A 16,835-nucleotide genomic window follows, 5' to 3' on the forward strand; every position below is an offset into this window, starting at 1 on the left:
ATTTCAAGAACATAATTTAAAGGAGACAAATAGATGTGAGTCTGTTTGTGTTGCTTCTACTTGTAAACGACACATCCAATAGCACCTGGAGGGGTTTAAGTCTTGTGTGTACTTCTAATCAACATAGCAAACATAAACGCCGACCGAACACTTCCTACGTGAAGGATGTTGCTGACGTTTATTTCCACATCCTTGCTCTCAGTAGCAGCATTAGTAAAGATTTTAACTGAATTGACCTGGATTTTTCTTCTTGGAAGTTAACCTACCATACATCCTTTTGAGGTCTTTTAAATTACCACTTCATGAGTCTCTGTGTTCTCGTATATAGATATCTATCATTTTTCGTTTTGAAAGCATTAATACACCATCATGCACACACAAATATTGACTATTAAGAAATATCTATGGTGCATAGGTGCTTATTATATTCTTTTTAGTACTTTTATGCACATTTGAAATACTTTATAATAAAAGTTACTAGATACAAACATTACTCTTCATAGAAATTATACATTGATAGTCACTCCTGGAGAGAATGGCTAAAAGTTTGTGTATGTGTGTTTGAAAAATCCTGGAAATCACTGATAAAACTTTATCAGATTTTTGTTTTCTAAGAGTGGGAGAAATGTTCTTTTAAGTAACCTTCACATTCATTAACATATATTCCTCAGCACCATATTCTTTGTCAGAGAAGATTAACAAGATTAAATATTTTAGGAAGAATTTATTAATTCATTCCAGTTCAGAGAAGATTGGTCTGAAAAGTCTGAATTATAAAAGAGTTTTTTTTAAAAATGGTGCTAATATTTTTAGTATGGTTAGTAGAAACTGGGACAAGAGAACTTGGAACCACTTTAAGAGATGGATAAATGTAAATTTCAGCTTATTTGTTCTTTAATATTTCCTAATAATAACATAACAATTGGAGTCTTTCATAGAATGCCTAAATGTAGAGTTTATGAAGACCATTTTTGCTCTCCATCTCCTTCTCCAGCTTGTTCTATAGACTACGTAAATGAAGTCAGTAAACTGGTATTTCCACATTTCTACACATGACAGCATGAAGAAGTGCTAGGAGTGACCTCAATGTGATGACTAATTGTTCCTTAGAGTGACTGACATTCTCGTCTCCTTTCAACCCAACATAATCTAGGTAAAGTCAGAGGAAGTCTTCGATGAGTGGGTATCCAAACTTCGCCACCACAGAATATATCGTCAGAATGAAATCGCCATGTTTCCACATGAAGTTAATCACTTTTTCCCAGGATCTGCTGTCACAGACTCTGGTTCTGAGGTCTTGGACACCATTTCCAGTAGGAAGGTAATGATTTGCCGATAATGAATCTGAAGGAAGGTGGCTTTGTGTGGGGAGGAGTCTGCTCTCGGGGGCCGTGTCTGAGGAATGAAGGGTTTGTGGGGAGGAGCAGGGTAAGCTTGAGCTGGGATTTCATTAGTCTGTGTGTCCACTCAGTCAGAACGAGGGCCAGAAGGGCATCTATTAATGCCGAGAGTGTAACTGGAGAACAGCATGTACGGAGGGATTTAATATCCCTGAAAGCTCCAGCTTTCTCTTGACCAGTTTGACTTCAGTTGGCTTTCTGCTTGTAACATACAAGAGGTGCACTTATAGTCATACAGAATTGCAAAATCTTTCCCAACATTTGTGTCATTATTTCAGTGTGGTTATCATTTGATAGGAAGAGAAATCAGGGGCCCGTAGCATGGTATGGCCACGCGGTTAATAGCTGGCGGTCTCAGGGTCTCCAGGGGAGTGCTTTGCTAGAAGCTTCTTCCTTATTATGGGCAGATGGCTTCCATTAGCTACAAGCCCACTTTATTATCCTTTACCCTAAAGTGTTCCCACCGAGCTCTGTTTTCATTTATAATGTGCTTTTGTCATCTGTGGAACAGCATAGCGGTATATCAAAGCAGAATTCGTTTCAAACCGGAAGCAATTTATCATTTTCTTGTGGTGGTGAGACTCGAGTTCCATTATGGTTACAGTCTTCAGAGGACATGGAAAAATGCTCTAAAGGTAAGAGTGACTCGAAACCTCTGTTTCTTTCTGTCAAAACCTCTGCTCTTAGATTACACTGGTTTGGTATTCAGACCCCAGATGCATTTGTATCCTCCCCCTTCACTGGTCTACATTCCCTGTCATATTTTGCTTATGAAGTCTGCACTCGTGATCAACAACAAGCACTTTCCTTTAGAGTTTTATGTCTTCCCCTGGGTGTGCATGGAGACAAGTTTCCTTTTCTGTTCTTTAAGCACTGATGCCTGATTTCCATATGGCCTACTAAACCACAGAATCCAGGGATGGGGTCTGCACAGTTCGCTATATTTTTTTAAGCGCCAAAAATGCATCTGATGCACATCCAAGAATTTAAATCACTGTTCCAGAGGCGAGTGGGTGAACCAAATGGAGATCCCCACCAAACGGGTGTTCTCTACCCTGGCTGCACGTTAGAATCGCCAAGAGAGCTTTTAAAATGCAGGATACGCATGCCCAGGCCCCTGTCCCAAAGAATCTTTTTAAATTAGTGTGGGATGGGGCCCTGGCATCGCTAGTTTTCCTGCAGTTCCTCAAGTGATCCTGATAAGGAGCCAGGGTTGAGAACGCTTACCGTATGGAAGCTCTGTGTTCTCAACCTTAATTAGCTAAGAATCACTCAAGGAACTAAAAAAAAAAAGTCACCAGTGGGATTGGGGGTGTTCTAATGTAATTGCCTGGGGATGGGACTTGGACGTAGGTGATTTTAAAAATTTCACCAGTTGATTTTTAAAGTGTAGCCACAATTGAGAACCACTATCAGAGAAAGATGCCTGAAAATTGCATTTTTGCCTGTTGAATGCAGATCTTATCACACCTGGAGCCATATAAGTGTTGCCCTCCCAATAAATGTGAGCTTCACTGAGTGACATTTTGGGACAGTACTCCCTGAAGTGTTTTCCCTGGACCAGCAGCATTGGCCTGGCCTGGGAACCTATTAGAAATACGAATTCTCAGCTTCAACTCAGAGAGACTGAATCAGAAACTGGGGGGTGGAGCCCAGCAATCTGATTGAACAAGTTCTCCAGGTGATTCTGATGATACCAAAGTTTGAGAGCCGCAGTCTTTAAGCTTTTGGACCTTGATTTCTCAGGAGAAACAGCCACCTTCATCCAGTGAACAGCACATTGAGGACTAGCTTTTGAGTTAGTGACCCAGGAACTGGACTGAGGATGCTCGTAGGTCAATCTGTGGAGGACCATCATGGTCCTCTTGCAGGTCCATGATTCACAACGTTATCCTCAGAGACCAATACACCCTTCATTTTAATTTCATTCATTTAACTTGTGTTGGGTCCTTAGAATCGGGTAGTGACAGCCTGTTCCTGAAAGATTAGAAGTAACAGTGATGGTGCTGGTGATGATGATGGTGACGGTGATGATGATGATGATGATGATGATGAAGACTGATTTATTTAGTGCTTACCATATGCTGGGTACTCTAAATGTACTCTGCATTTATCAACTCATTTTTAACTCAACTATCCTGTGAGATAGGTATATAATTACCCCCGGTTTCCAGATGAGGAAACTGAGACACAGAGAAGTTATGTTATTTGCCCAAGATTCACAGTTCGTAAAGTACATTCAAACTGCGGCAGCGTGGTCCTCCAGAGGTATGCCCTTAACCACAATGGTCTACTGTCTCTCCTGTAAGAAGGGAAGTGAAGTTTCCTATCCTTATGAGATGTAAAAGCAAATAGAGATAAATGAGAAAAGTAGCTGGCACTAGCAGAGGGAAGCTGGAATGCAAGATAAGGGTGTTTGACTCCTCCTCTTGCTTTTCTCCTACAGAACTGGCAAACTGTCATGACTGCCTGGTGGAGATGAGCCAGCTTCTGCAAAGTATGGACGTCCTGCATCGGACATATTCGGCTCCGGCTATCAATGTCATCCAGGTTAGCCAGATCCCGCTTCTGTTTCATTCTGGCACTCTTGCGCTTTCCTCTCTCCTCCCAGCCTTTCACACTAACAGGGAAGTTGTCTTGTTGGTTGCTTCAGCCAGATTCAAGGGGATGGAGGTGGTCTCTTTGGTGTGTGTCTTTCCCTATGGGTTTGGTAGACCTTACTGTTTGTGCTCTCTTTCCTGTTTTGAAACAAAGGGTGGATCTTTTGAAAGTCCCAAAAAGGAAAAAAGGTCACATAGGAGATGGCGGTCCAGAGCTGTTGGCAAAGACGCTAAAGGAACGCTGCAGGTAACCCTTGCTTCCCTCCCCAGGCTGGTTTCCTCATGGACATATGCTGGGGACTCCTTGGACTCAAAGAGAAGAATAGACAAGTGAATATTCTGTAGTTATTCTCTCAAATACCCTGTGCAGAGAGAGGAATTCAGTCACTTAGATTTTCTGGAAGAAGATTTTCTGAATACTAGAATAAGCATGTAATGAATATTGGGTAAAGGGTTTTGGTTTCCCCTTCTTTAATGCTTAGCCTGCCTGCTCTCTTCCCTGCTTCGGTGTGTGCCTTGATTTGTGGCTGCTGTGGTCGTGTGCTCTGACTCACCTCTTCTGCTGCAACTCAGTGGATTCATCATCCCTCTGAGCCCACTGGCTGGAGCCTCTGGGAGCAGGACACTGTACAGACTTTCTCTTGCCTCTTGTCTCCAACCTTCCAATCCCCCATCAGAAGTTCACTGCATAACGCTAGCCGCTGACTTTTCCCAATGCGCGGCTAAGCCAGAAGCCACGATTTGCAGCTCAGCCATTGCATATTAAATTGCAGCATTGTCAGGGTCAAAATAAATCAGAAACTTACAGAAACTGTTATACTCTTATATATTAATAACTCTGGTTCAAAGCACTTTATGGGTTGAACTTAAATACTTTGAAAGCAAAGAGTGATTTGTATATAAACATGTGAGAAGGAGGTTTGTTTCGTAAGAAGCACCAGGTGCAAGTAAAGAAAACATTTTTAAATCTACCCCATTAACTATTAGCAACCTAGATCCTGGGTGATTATTGCCAGGAGGAAGGAAATGAATTTAAACGAGAAACAGCCTGGCTGCTTTAGCTGTCATTTTCAACCTGTAGCTTTAATGCTGTGATCACCTCCAAAGGAAAATGTGATTTCTCACCCATTTTTATTTTGCAAGAAGCCAGTGAAAGTTTCTGTGACAAGTCTTTTCCTATAAGTTATCACTCAATAGAAAGACTTTTCTACAGAATGTTCTTAGTACTTTCCAGTCCTAGAAACAAGTAAATATTCTAAGCAATTCGTATCTAAAAAGAAATATCTCCCTTTGGTGTCACTTCAGGTCCCCAAAACTTTTTCTGGCCCAGTAAGACTGCATTCCTCCAATCCTAATTTGTCAACACTAGATTTTGGAGAAGACAAAAATTATTCCGATGGCTCTGAAACCTCATCAGAGTTTTCTAAGATGCAAGAAGATCTGTGTCATATTGCCCATAAAGGTAAATGAGTTTTCTTTCTTCCTAATGTGTTTGATGAAAATGTTAAATGTTCATCTGAATGTGGGATGTCCTTGGAGAGGGGAATCTTAGTTGGTTTGTTTTCTGCTCTATTAGGATTTCAGGCAATCTAATTTTTATTTTATTTCCCTGGTAGTACAGAGTGTATTGGCAAGAAGTTTCTTTTTAACTCTGTAGGGGGGAAGGTGAGAGCCTTAAGTATACTTTAAAGGCTGAGCAATTTCTATGCTGCTGATGAGAGTGTAAATTGGTACTTCTGGAGGGCATGTGACATCATGTTTCAAGTTTTAAAAAAGTCTGCCTATCCAGCAATTCCACTTTGAAGAATTCATTCATAGGAATTAATTTTAAAATTATCCAAAGATATCCATCATAGCAGTATTTATCATATCAGAAATTAGAAATAGATTTTCACCATCATTAGGAAAATGCAAATCAAAAGCATGGTGAGACATTACCATGCACCTAATAGAACAGCTAAATTTAGAAAAAAAACCTGACAGCTGGTAAGGATCCAGAGAAACTGGATCTCTCATCCATTGCTGGTGGCAATGCAAGATGGTACAGCCACTCTGGACAAGTGTTCGGCAGTTTTATATAAAACCAAACATGTACTTACCATACAACCCAACATTCACATTCCTGGGCATTTATCCCAGAGAAATGTAAACTTAAGTCCACACAAAATCCTATACACAACTGTTCAGAGCAGGTTTATTTGTATCAGCCAAAGACTGGAACAACCCAAATGTCCTTCAGCAGATGAATGGTTAAACAAAAGGTGGTACATCCATGCAGTGGAACACTACTCAGCAATAAAAAGGAATGAACTGTGGATACACGCCACAGTGGAGGGGATCTCAAGGGCATCATGTTGACCTAAAATAGCCAATCTCAAAAGGTGTCATAGTGTATGATTGAACTTATTAATAACACTTTTGTAATGATACAAGCATAGAGATGGAGAAATGATTAGTGGCTGCCAGGGGTCAGGGACAAGGAGGAGGGCAAGTATGATTATGAAGGGGTAGTAAGAGGAATCCTGGTAGTGATGGAAAGCTCTATATCCTGATTCTAGTGGTGGGTCCCCGAATCTAGACATACAATAAAATTGCATTGACCATCATACGTGTACACATATTCACAAGTGAGAGCCTGTCAAACCGGTGAAATCTGAATAAGAGCTGTAGGTTATACCAATGTTAATTTCCCAGGTCTGATGTTGTACCAAAGTTATGTAAGATGTTACCACCATGGGAAACTGGATGTAGGGCACCCAGGGGTTCTCTGTACTGTTCTTGTAACTTCCTGTGAGTCTATAAAAATTTCACAATAGAAAGTTTAAAAAAAAATTAGAAATAACCTAAATGCCTGACAGTAGAGGGATTGGATTTTTAAAATGCAATGTAATCATATACTAGAATACTCAACAGCTACAATAATAATATCTACCTTATATCGAACACAGTGTCATGTCAGGTATTTGCTACTAAGCACTTAACATGCAGTATTTCATTGAATTCTAGCAGCAACCCGCAGAGTGTGTATGACTGTAACCTCTTATCTGTGCACACGTAAGAAACCTGAGGCTTAGAGAAGCCAAAGAACTTCGTGAGGGTCCCATGGTAGAAAGTAGCCAACCTGAGACTTGAATTCTAACCTGCCTGACCCCAGAGTCTGTGCTCCTCACCTGGTGTCTCACTGCCTTCACAGATGGGGTAGCCAGGGTTATTTTTATTTTTATAGGTATTGGAAGATTGACACAACATATTGAGCAAAAAATATAAGGTATGATCCCATTTTTTTTTTGGAAAAAATAAACTATATAAATCTGGCATATATAGGCATATTAAAAAAGTCTGAGAGGATACATACCAGCATTTTAGTGATGGAGACTGGGAGTACTTATTCTGCTTTTTAAAAAAAATTATCATAGATTTATCACTTTTTAAAGGAGAAGATGAGTTAAAATTTTTTAAATGGAAGGGCAGTACTTGAAGTGGGAGGAGAGAAGATGTTTCCTATTTTGCTTTTCTCTCATCACCCTGTATTTTTCTTCCTTTACATCACTGATTCCTTTGGCTCTTTTCCCTTACCCTGCAAACTTAAAATAAAACACGTTGGTTATGAGGAAACTATTTTATGCTCTTTACAGATTCCTACCTCAAACTCTTGTCCAAGTGACCATTAGAACCTTGTCCATGTTTGGCAGTACAACTTATCTGTAAAATGGGAAGAATTACCTGCCCCACCCCTTTAAAGATCTTCACACACCCCAGTATGGTTCTCTAGTATTAAAGGACCACTTGTAATTAGGTTGTTTCATTTTAGGTTTTGTGGGAGGAAATTCCTATACAGTGCCATTACTTTTTAATAATATGCACTGTCTCTTTAAAAATGAGAAGATAGTGCCTCCCTGCGGAAGGGAGCTATCCTGATTTTACCTGCCTTGAAGAAGCTGCTTCCTCAGAAGGACAGAGTTTGCTCTATTGAGTTGATCCCCTGACCCTGTCCTCCTGCAGAGGGCCTGACATTGTGCAAGGTTTATAATGGGCCTCAGCCAGCTGTTCTGTCTTTTGGGCTTTGTGAAAAGCAGCTGGCTGCAGGGCTGCCACATACCTAGACTAGGTCAAGGTTTGTGCTCCGAGAAAAGTCCAGGAACACCTATTCAACTATAGCCCACGCCCCACGGGCTTGCGAACAGTGAATTCCACAGGGAGCCCAGCAAGCTTTGTTTCATTCCTGTGGTTTTAGAGCATACTTGCAGAGACTGAAAGATCTCGGGGAGTCCCTTCTACAGAGGCTGTAATTCAGAGGCCTCATGAAATGAAGACAGTTCTCAGGTTCTCCCTGTGTCCTGTGACCTTGCCTGCTTTCTCACTTCCATTCAAACTTTTGAAGCATCTTGTCTTTTCTTCCTTTGTAAGCCTGATTTTGTTAGACAATTTTTACTGTACTTTCTTACCTGCATCACTAATCTGTTGACCATGACTTCAGAGCAGCTGAGCTCAAGGCAAGAATTCCATTGTTGTTGTAAATAGTCTTATATTACCTACTTTTTTTCAGCTTGTTAAATGCATCTGAATTCTCCCTGTCTCATAGAAGTTGGATCAAATGGTAGGCAACTAATATACACCCATCCTAAAAAGTCTTTGTTGTATATATTAGACTATAAATTTGATTTTTATGGTGTATCATTGAACTAATTCTCATTGGTTCATGTGTCTGGCTTTGTGTCTATGTTGACATATATATAAGCAAACAGAGAACAAAATGTACTAAAGTCTAAAAGTCATAAGTAATTTGCCTTACGTATATTAGCTTTTACATATCCCAAAATGTATTTCATGGAACACTTTGCCCATATAACACTTTAAAAAACAGAAGAATTCCATGATTTAAAATGTCTGGAAAACACTGCTGACTATAGTCTGCTTTGCATTTACACAAGAAGCAGTAAATATTAAAGGCCCAAGAGAAGTCCTGCAGCAGAGAAGCCTGTTAGCTTTGTTTAACTTAATGATTTTCAAATTTTCAACGTTGTTAGGGAAAATCTCCTCCCTCTTCCCCAAACTGCTGTCAGCTATTATCGCTCTGGAACTAAAGTTCCTGGAAACATATGTCAGCAAACATTGTAAATAATAAGCCTTTTTGGAGCTAACCCTCTATACAAGCTAAGTCAGAAAACTTGCATTCAACTAGGCCACCTCTGTTATGACTAGCTGTGGGACTTTCACCTCATTGATTAACTTCTCTGGGCCTCAGCTGCCTCATTTGTTAAATGTCTTAAAGTAGTTGTCCTGACTCTTTGGCCTCTCAAATTCTGTAATTATCTTCTATGATTAATTGTTTTCCACTGAACAGAAATCATGCTGCTGCTTCTTGTTACAAGGAGATTTTGTGAGAGAGTGTTGTATTAGTAATACAAGCAAAAATTACCATATTTGATGAGCAGATTTAGGATGGGAAAGCAAGGACTAGTGTAGGACTGGGGTCAGGGTACTCCAGATAGAAGTGGATATTCACATTCTGCCTTGGAAGGGAAAAAAGTGAGGTTTTAGGGATACATCTCCTGCAACCTGTGGAAAATCTTTGCAGTGAGAGAAATCTTCATTTACAAATAGTAATAGTAATCTTCTAGTTTGGTTGAATGCCTTGTTTTACTGCAGGCCATCTGAAAGCCAAGGGAATTGATTTGGTAAAGTGACAGCCAGCTGAGTGCCATGTCTGTTTAATTTAGAGCAATAAACATGACAATGAAAAAAAATTTTTTTGTAACTGTGTAAAGTGGCAGATGTTAACTATACTTATTGTGGTGTTCACTTCCAAATGTATACAAGTATTGAATCATTATGTTGTATACCTGAAACCAGTATAATGTTGTATGTCAGTTATACCTCAATTAAGAAAAGAATTGTAGTAAGATACTAAGTAAACTTACCCAAAAATGACAGTGACGAGGTGTTCCCCCAGGGACCCACTCAGATGGGCATGGGTATCCTGTGGAGTTGCAAGGGGTAGGGGTGCCTATCTAAAAGTACCTAAGATGCAGTGAGTGAGTTAACTGCAGGGCTTGTTGCTTTCTGGGTGAGAGCTTCCACTGCTTCTACTGCTCCGTAGATTCTGGTCAATCTCTCATTCATAGAACTTCTACCCTGTGCATTTATTTATAAAATGATGTTCCAGCAAGAGACTCAAGTATCCTAAAACTGCTGCCCATATTTCAAAAGACTGCAGCCATCACCACTTTCAGCCTCGTATGTTTCTTTCATCACCACCACTATTATTATTGCAGTAGCATTTATTATTATATGCGATGCATTGGGTTAAGTGCTTTACCTACATTATCTGATTTAATCCCCATAATGATCTTATGAAGTAAGTGCTATTATTATCCCTATTTACAAGTGAGGAAACTGGGGTCCAGGTGCATAATATACCTGTCCGAAGTCCTGCAGTGAGTAAGTGATGGAGCTGGGAAGAACCCAGGGCTGATGTGGGAACTCACACTATTGGTGGCTCTGTTGTGCTGCCTGTTATTGTGCTCAACTGAATTGTTTAAATCAAAGAGCTAAGCATGTTCCATAGACACTATTAGAAAATTCAGTACCTATTGACCCTTGACCCCTGTCTTCTGTCAACAGAAGCACCATAATTTGTGTGTGCATTTAAACAAATTGCTTATTTGTCCTGTGATTTTGTGAAGATGCTCTAAGTCTATGGCTTAACACCACAACCTCAGACAATTTAGGGACAGCCTATCGAGAGAGGTTCAGTTGTCTGCGTGGCTGTGGAATGAAGGGAGTAATTCAGTCATGCATATTTAGTTTCTGTGATACTGAATCGGCCACTCTGGAATAACAGTACCTCAAAAAGTGCAGCACCAGGCAGTTCAGTCTTATGCCAGGCCATTGGAGTAGAAGTATGTCTCAGCCTCTTCCTTCTTCCTGCCTTTCTAAAACAAAATAGAATAAAGGAGATTGGAAATATTCACACGTGATTTCCATGATCAATTCGGATGACAATTGCCTTTTCCCTAGGAGGTAACTTGTACATTATGTGATCAAAACTTGGTGAACTTTTTGCTGTACCTAATAACGGTTTTTAAAACTTCAGTTCAGGCATCTGAGTGCCTAATAACACTGAGCTCTCATTGTACCTGAACGCTCACTAAAGTGAACCAATTGTGGAATGCCACGTTGAGAGGTGGGGAATTCTGGGTCAGGCAGCTGGAAGGACTAACAAGGAAGAGGGTAGGTAACACCTTTTTGGAAATAATTTTAAACTTATAGACAAGTTGCAAGAATAATACAAAGAACTCTTTTATCCAAATTCACCATTTTTAATATTGTGCTGCATTTATCTCTTTCTACACACACACACAGAGACATATATATATACACACACACACACACACACACATATGCAGATGTGTGTGCATTTATTTTTTCTCATCCATGTGAAAATAGGAATCAAACATCATGTCTTTTTTTATGCCTTTATGCTATATGTATATTTCCTAAGAATAGGGGTATTCCGTTACTTAACCACAGTTTAGTTATGAAATCCAGGAATTTTAGCATTGAAACAGTACTTTTACCTATTCTGCCTTCCATATTCAAATGTTGTCAATATCCAAATAACATCCCTTAATAGCTCTTTTCCCCTTCAGTACAGGCTCTAGTCTGTGGTCATAGAGTGCATTTAGTTATCATGCCTCTTTAGTCTCCTATAATTAGGAGCAGTTCCTGAGTCTGTCTTTCTCTCTGATGAAACTGACACTTTTGAAGAATACAGGCCAATTTGAAAAAATAGGATGGTCCTCATTTTGGGGTTGTCTGATGTTTCCTCCTGAGCAGATTCAGATGGCCTATCTCTGCCTTGTGTACAACAAAAACAATAGTGTGTCTTTTTAAGGGTATCACACAAAGTCCCAAGGTACACGAAGTCCATCTGACTCTCACTAGTGATTAATTTTGGACACCTAGTTAAGGTGCTGTCTAGTTTCTCCTCTGCATCGTTACCATTTTCCTTCTGACAACCAATAAGTTCTGTTTTCAAACATTTCCAGTCTTTGGAGATACAAACAAAACTAAATGTTGATAATTGAGAAGTATAGTCCTTTCAAGTGTCAAAATATCTTGGTGACAGCTCATAAAATCATGGCATTTTATAGTGGATAGGGACTTCGGAATTGACAAATATGTGTGATTTTCAAATTTTTAATAGATCTTATTCTTTAGAGTAGTTTTGGGTTCATAGCAAATTGAACAAGAAGTAGAGTGTTCCCATACCCGCTCCCCCATACATATATACATAACCTCCCCCGCTATCAGCATCCCACCAGAGTGGTCCATTTGTTAACCATCAATAAACCTACATTGAAACATCATTATCACCCTGAGTCCATGGTTTACATTAGGGTTCACTCTTGGTATTACATTTCAGATGTATTTTTTAAAGTCAATTAGGTGCACATTTGCTGGACGCAAAGTATTCGTGGCTGTTACTTTTCTAAGTTCTTTTATAAGAAATACATCTCTCTATATCTTGTTTTTAATTATGACTCTTTTATTCCTTTTTATAATGATTATATCTTTATAGTCTACTTCACTTTAAGGTCAGCTTTTAACACCATATCAACGGAGAGAGAGAAACTGAAGCAGCTGATGGAGCAGGATGTCTCTGTCTCCCCCTCTGCCCAGGTCCTTGGTCTGAAGCACGCCCTGTCATCTGTAAGTTACACGTCTGTGTCATGGAAATGGCTGACAGTGTGTCCAGGCTCATGAACATTTTATATTTTCCATTGCCATGGTTATGTTGAAAATTCATGATTTCCAAGGTTGTGTTGAAAATTCATGAGAAAACCAAACACATTATCCAAATTACATTCTAACCTTTCATCAGATCTGCTTGTTCTCAACACCAAAGCTGAGCCTACTCGAAATCTTAGTAGCTAGTATTTCACTGAGCATTAGATACTCTGTTTGGTTTCCTCCTATTTATCTTGAGTTTTCTGTTTCTGTAAAGCTTTCGTTATATGTTTTTATTTTAAGTTTATTTATTTTTGGCTGCGTTGGGTCTTTGTTGCTGCGCGGGCTTCTCTCCAGTTGCGGCGAGCGGGGGCTACTCTTCGTTGCGGTGCGCGGGCTTCCCATTGCGGTGGCTTCTCTTGTTGCGGAGCACGGGCTCTAGGCGCACGGGCTTCAGTAATTGTGGCTTGCGGGCTCTAGAGCATAGGCCCAGCAGTTGTGGCACAGGGCTTAGTTGCTCTGCGGCATGTGGGATCTTCCCCGACCAGGGCTTGAGCCCGTCTCCCCTGCATTGGCAGGTGGATTCTTACCCACTGTGCCACTAGGGAAGCTCTCGTTATATGGTTGTCTTGACATTTGTTTGTTAATGCTTACAAAGTCTGACAGTCTGCAGATTTCCATACCTAAGACTTCACAAGCTTAGATTGACTTTCCAAATTGACAGGTACAGGCAACAGAGTGAAATTTTGAATTCACACTCTTCTCTGCTGCCCAGCATTGATCCTATCTACCTGTTTATACCACGTCTCTTTCAAAGACAAAAAAGTGATTTGATTTGATAGTACAAACGTTCAGCTCCCACCTGCTCCCCCCATGGGCACAAAGAGATGTCATAAGGAGTGTCAGGCAATCATTGTGCCTTCATAACAACAGAAAAAATCACTGCCAAGCCCCAGATGTTTTTCAGTAAGCCGTCCTGTCATTCACTCTCTCTCCTTTTTTTTCATCGATTCCAGTTTACTCCTCAGAAGAGCTGGACTCCATTGAAGTGCAGTATCCTAGAACTCTGTTTTGAATAGCTGACAATGTCTGGCTATTATCTCTGTATCTATAAAAAATCTGGAGAACTTTTAAAAGAACATACTTATTTGCTCCTACTCTTTGCTTGTATGTGGAACACTTATTGTGAAAAGGGGGAGAGTGCGTGCACACATGTGAAATCACCATCTGAAGCAATACTGAACTTTCTATGTAGGGTCAGGTAGGGGAGGTGAATTTTAGGATTTTGTTTTCAGAAGCCAATTCAGGCAGTGAGAGAACTAGAAAATACCCACCCATGTTTTCTACTCATCATATTACTGAGAAAAGTAAAGCAATGCTTTTGGTGTAACGTTAATGGTAAATACATTACCAGTGGTACATACTGTCATTGTAAGATACTTAAGGAATATTCGCTCAGTTGAATATTTCCAGTAGGTTATCTTTGAATGAAATAAAAAATAACATAGATTTACTCCATGTTTAGAGTCTTAATGTTGTAGACCCAGAGATAGAAACGCCCCTTTTGGATTGTAATGGACAGCCAGCCACACACTGGGTGCTGCTTTGGTTTGAGGGAAGCAGGGTGGTTTTTTTCTTTTTCTTTTTTTAAGTTTATTTTTTAGATGTAAAAGCATTTCTTATTGTTCCCAGTAGGGTGGCCTTTAGTGCACTTAGAAGGTACCTCTGATGGGCTCCCCAAAGTCCTTTTCACTGTCGTCTTCCTGTCCCCTGCCCTCGTCCTGTGGAGGTCTGGCCTCATTTTGTTAATCTGCTGGTCTGGTAGAGGCCATGAGACCCACCTGGCCATGGTATCCTAGTCCAGAGTCACTACCTTCTCTAAGGAGTTCTCCCTCACCCATGGTAAGGATTTTGGAAACTTAAGATAAAACAGAATGATCCTTTCCTTTTTGTCTTGGATTCCTGATTAAATTCAAGACTTGTTTTTTAAAAATAAGAATTTTAGAGTTATCTCAGGGCTATCAGAATGAATATGTTTGTGCTCTATGTGCAATCTTTGTGTTTTTCTTTCTTCTGCCTGTGGCTTACAAAGGAAAGAGAAGCTACTAAAATAGCACATTTTTCAGACCATATGGAGAATTCTAGCCAGTGGTATAGATTCTAGCCACTTACACTAAGACGCCAGCAACATATTGGCCAAAGTGAGTGCCGGTAGAGGTTATTAGATGTAGTTGTGTGATTTAAGAAACATTTACTCGGTGTTTCCTAAATGACCCTTGAGGATTTCCCGATAACCCTTTCCATCTGTGAGTACTAAAAAATAAAGCCAAAATTCTTGTTTGAGATCCAGGCAGTGGGTAAATATAGACATCATTCTATGCTCTCAGCAGCTAGACCCTGAGGGCCCTGATGAATGGGAAAGGCTCTGAGCTTCTCAGAAGAGAGTCAGGAAGACAGACAGACAGGATGGATCTGTGTACAAGCACCTGGGGAGCTGACTGTGGGAGTGTGTGTGGGTGAATCAGATGAAGTTGTCCCTTTCTAAAAACAGATCATCTGGAGAACAGTTGGTCACAGGGGATACCAGCATGAAAGAAACACCTTCCTTTACTCTCCTAGTTGGGAGGATGGGCTAGGGAATCACGCCTGTCCAGGGAGAAATAAGAGATCTGGGTGGGCTGACATGAGCTCACATCTCACAGCCCCCTTCCCAGGGCCCTGGTCCTTAGCCCTTACCCAGGTAAGTAAGCTTTTTTTTTTTTTTTAATAAACTATCTTAGTCATGAAGAATGAATATAAAGCAATGAATACCTATATTGTAAAACAGTAAAATTAATCCTCCACAAAATCTTCTCAGCACACTTCCTAAGATCCAATTCAACTAGTGTGATTATTAAATAACATTAAAATATGTCCAATCGTAAGGGGTAAGAGCAGCATTTTTATTGAAGATGAGAGAGAGAAGCTTGGGATCTTTAGAGGGAGGTAGTCAGAGTCTAAAGGCAGCTCGGAAGGAGGAGGGGCCGAGAAACCTCGAGTAATAAAAGCTGTAGGTGTTTGTGATTTCCTTCTCCACCGAAAGGAAAGCCTTACTAACCCTACTTCCATCCCTGGAAATGAGATTCGAGAAGGACCTCCGTTTCCAGTGTTTAATATCTTGTATCTGCCAGGCATCTCAGGGGTATCCTGTTGGATAACATTCAAGAAAAATAGTCGAGGAAGTGCCCCCGAGGGCTCCGCCACACTGGGCCCGCTGCTGTGCTTTTCTGAAACATCCATTTATTAACGGAGCCCCACTATTTTTAACGTGTTCCAGGCCCTAGCACAAAACACAGATCTTAAAGAACGCTTATGCAGAATCCATGCTGAGTCTCTGCTCCTCGACCGCCCAGTTGCTGCCAAGTCGGGTGATCGTCTGGCAGAGGTGGGTAATGTCGCCGCGCCTTGTCCCCGCAGGCCTCCCTGCTGCCCCTGGGAGTTGTGCTTCCCTCACCACGGGCAGCTGAGGATTCCAAGGCTTCCTTGAAAGTATGCTGCTAGCTGCATTTCTAAACTGCTTTTTCCCCCTGGAACTCTTCCTCCCTTTGTACTTCTTTACCCCCTTTTCCTCCTAAGGATCACTCTTTTCTCTTGATATTACTGGAGTGGGGACTGTGCAGAGACAAATGTTTTCTCCTGTTACTTCTGAAAAAACCCTCACTTTCTCCAACCTATAGCATCCCAGTTCCCAGCCAGCTTCTTTTGCTCCCTCTCTGAGAACCACTGGCCTATTTCTATGTGGCTGTTTCCTTCTCCCTTTCCTGTGATTACCCTCAGAGGGGGAGAATTATTACAGTTGAGTGTCTTGGTCAGTTCATAGTATGTTAAAAATGTCTGTTCTCAAGACTTGGGATGTTTATCCAAAATATTCTTTGACTGTGTTTAAAATGAGAAAGTTCAGAAAAATACAAGTGGATTACTTGAAAAAATCAGTAGAAAAGGGTAATGAAGGTCAAAATTGTTTTTAGTAATCTCTTACGTTTATATGCCTGCCTCAATTGTGCTAAATTTTTCATTAACAAATGTATTAGAGTGAGTGCATTAAAAAAAAAAAAAAAGGAAG

The 16,835-nt window shown here is 40.5% G+C and overlaps 1 protein-coding gene across 5 annotated transcripts in view; it reads left to right on the plus strand.

The window, feature by feature from the left end:
- The window catches only part of OSBPL3 (oxysterol binding protein like 3), a 206,580-nt gene that overhangs the window by 141,424 nt on the left and 48,321 nt on the right, over positions 1-16,835 (plus strand). For 2 of the 5 annotated variants that reach the window (XM_027102367.1, XM_027102366.1), the window contains 7 exons: positions 1,154-1,321; positions 1,912-2,035; positions 3,847-3,950; positions 4,155-4,247; positions 5,306-5,462; positions 12,585-12,715; positions 16,050-16,157. In XM_027102367.1, the coding sequence (XP_026958168.1) occupies positions 1,154-1,321; positions 1,912-2,035; positions 3,847-3,950; positions 4,155-4,247; positions 5,306-5,462; positions 12,585-12,715; positions 16,050-16,157 (885 nt within the window). The remainder of the gene's footprint in view (positions 1-1,153; positions 1,322-1,911; positions 2,036-3,846; positions 3,951-4,154; positions 4,248-5,305; positions 5,463-12,584; positions 12,716-16,049; positions 16,158-16,835) is intronic. The other 3 variants (XM_027102370.1, XM_027102368.1, XM_027102371.1) reach the window with 3 other exon arrangements.

This window comes from Aethalodelphis obliquidens, unplaced genomic scaffold (genome assembly GCF_003676395.1).
Source record: "Aethalodelphis obliquidens isolate GAN/ISIS:26980383/991018 unplaced genomic scaffold, ASM367639v1 scaffold5, whole genome shotgun sequence".
NCBI lineage: Eukaryota > Metazoa > Chordata > Mammalia > Artiodactyla > Delphinidae > Aethalodelphis > Aethalodelphis obliquidens.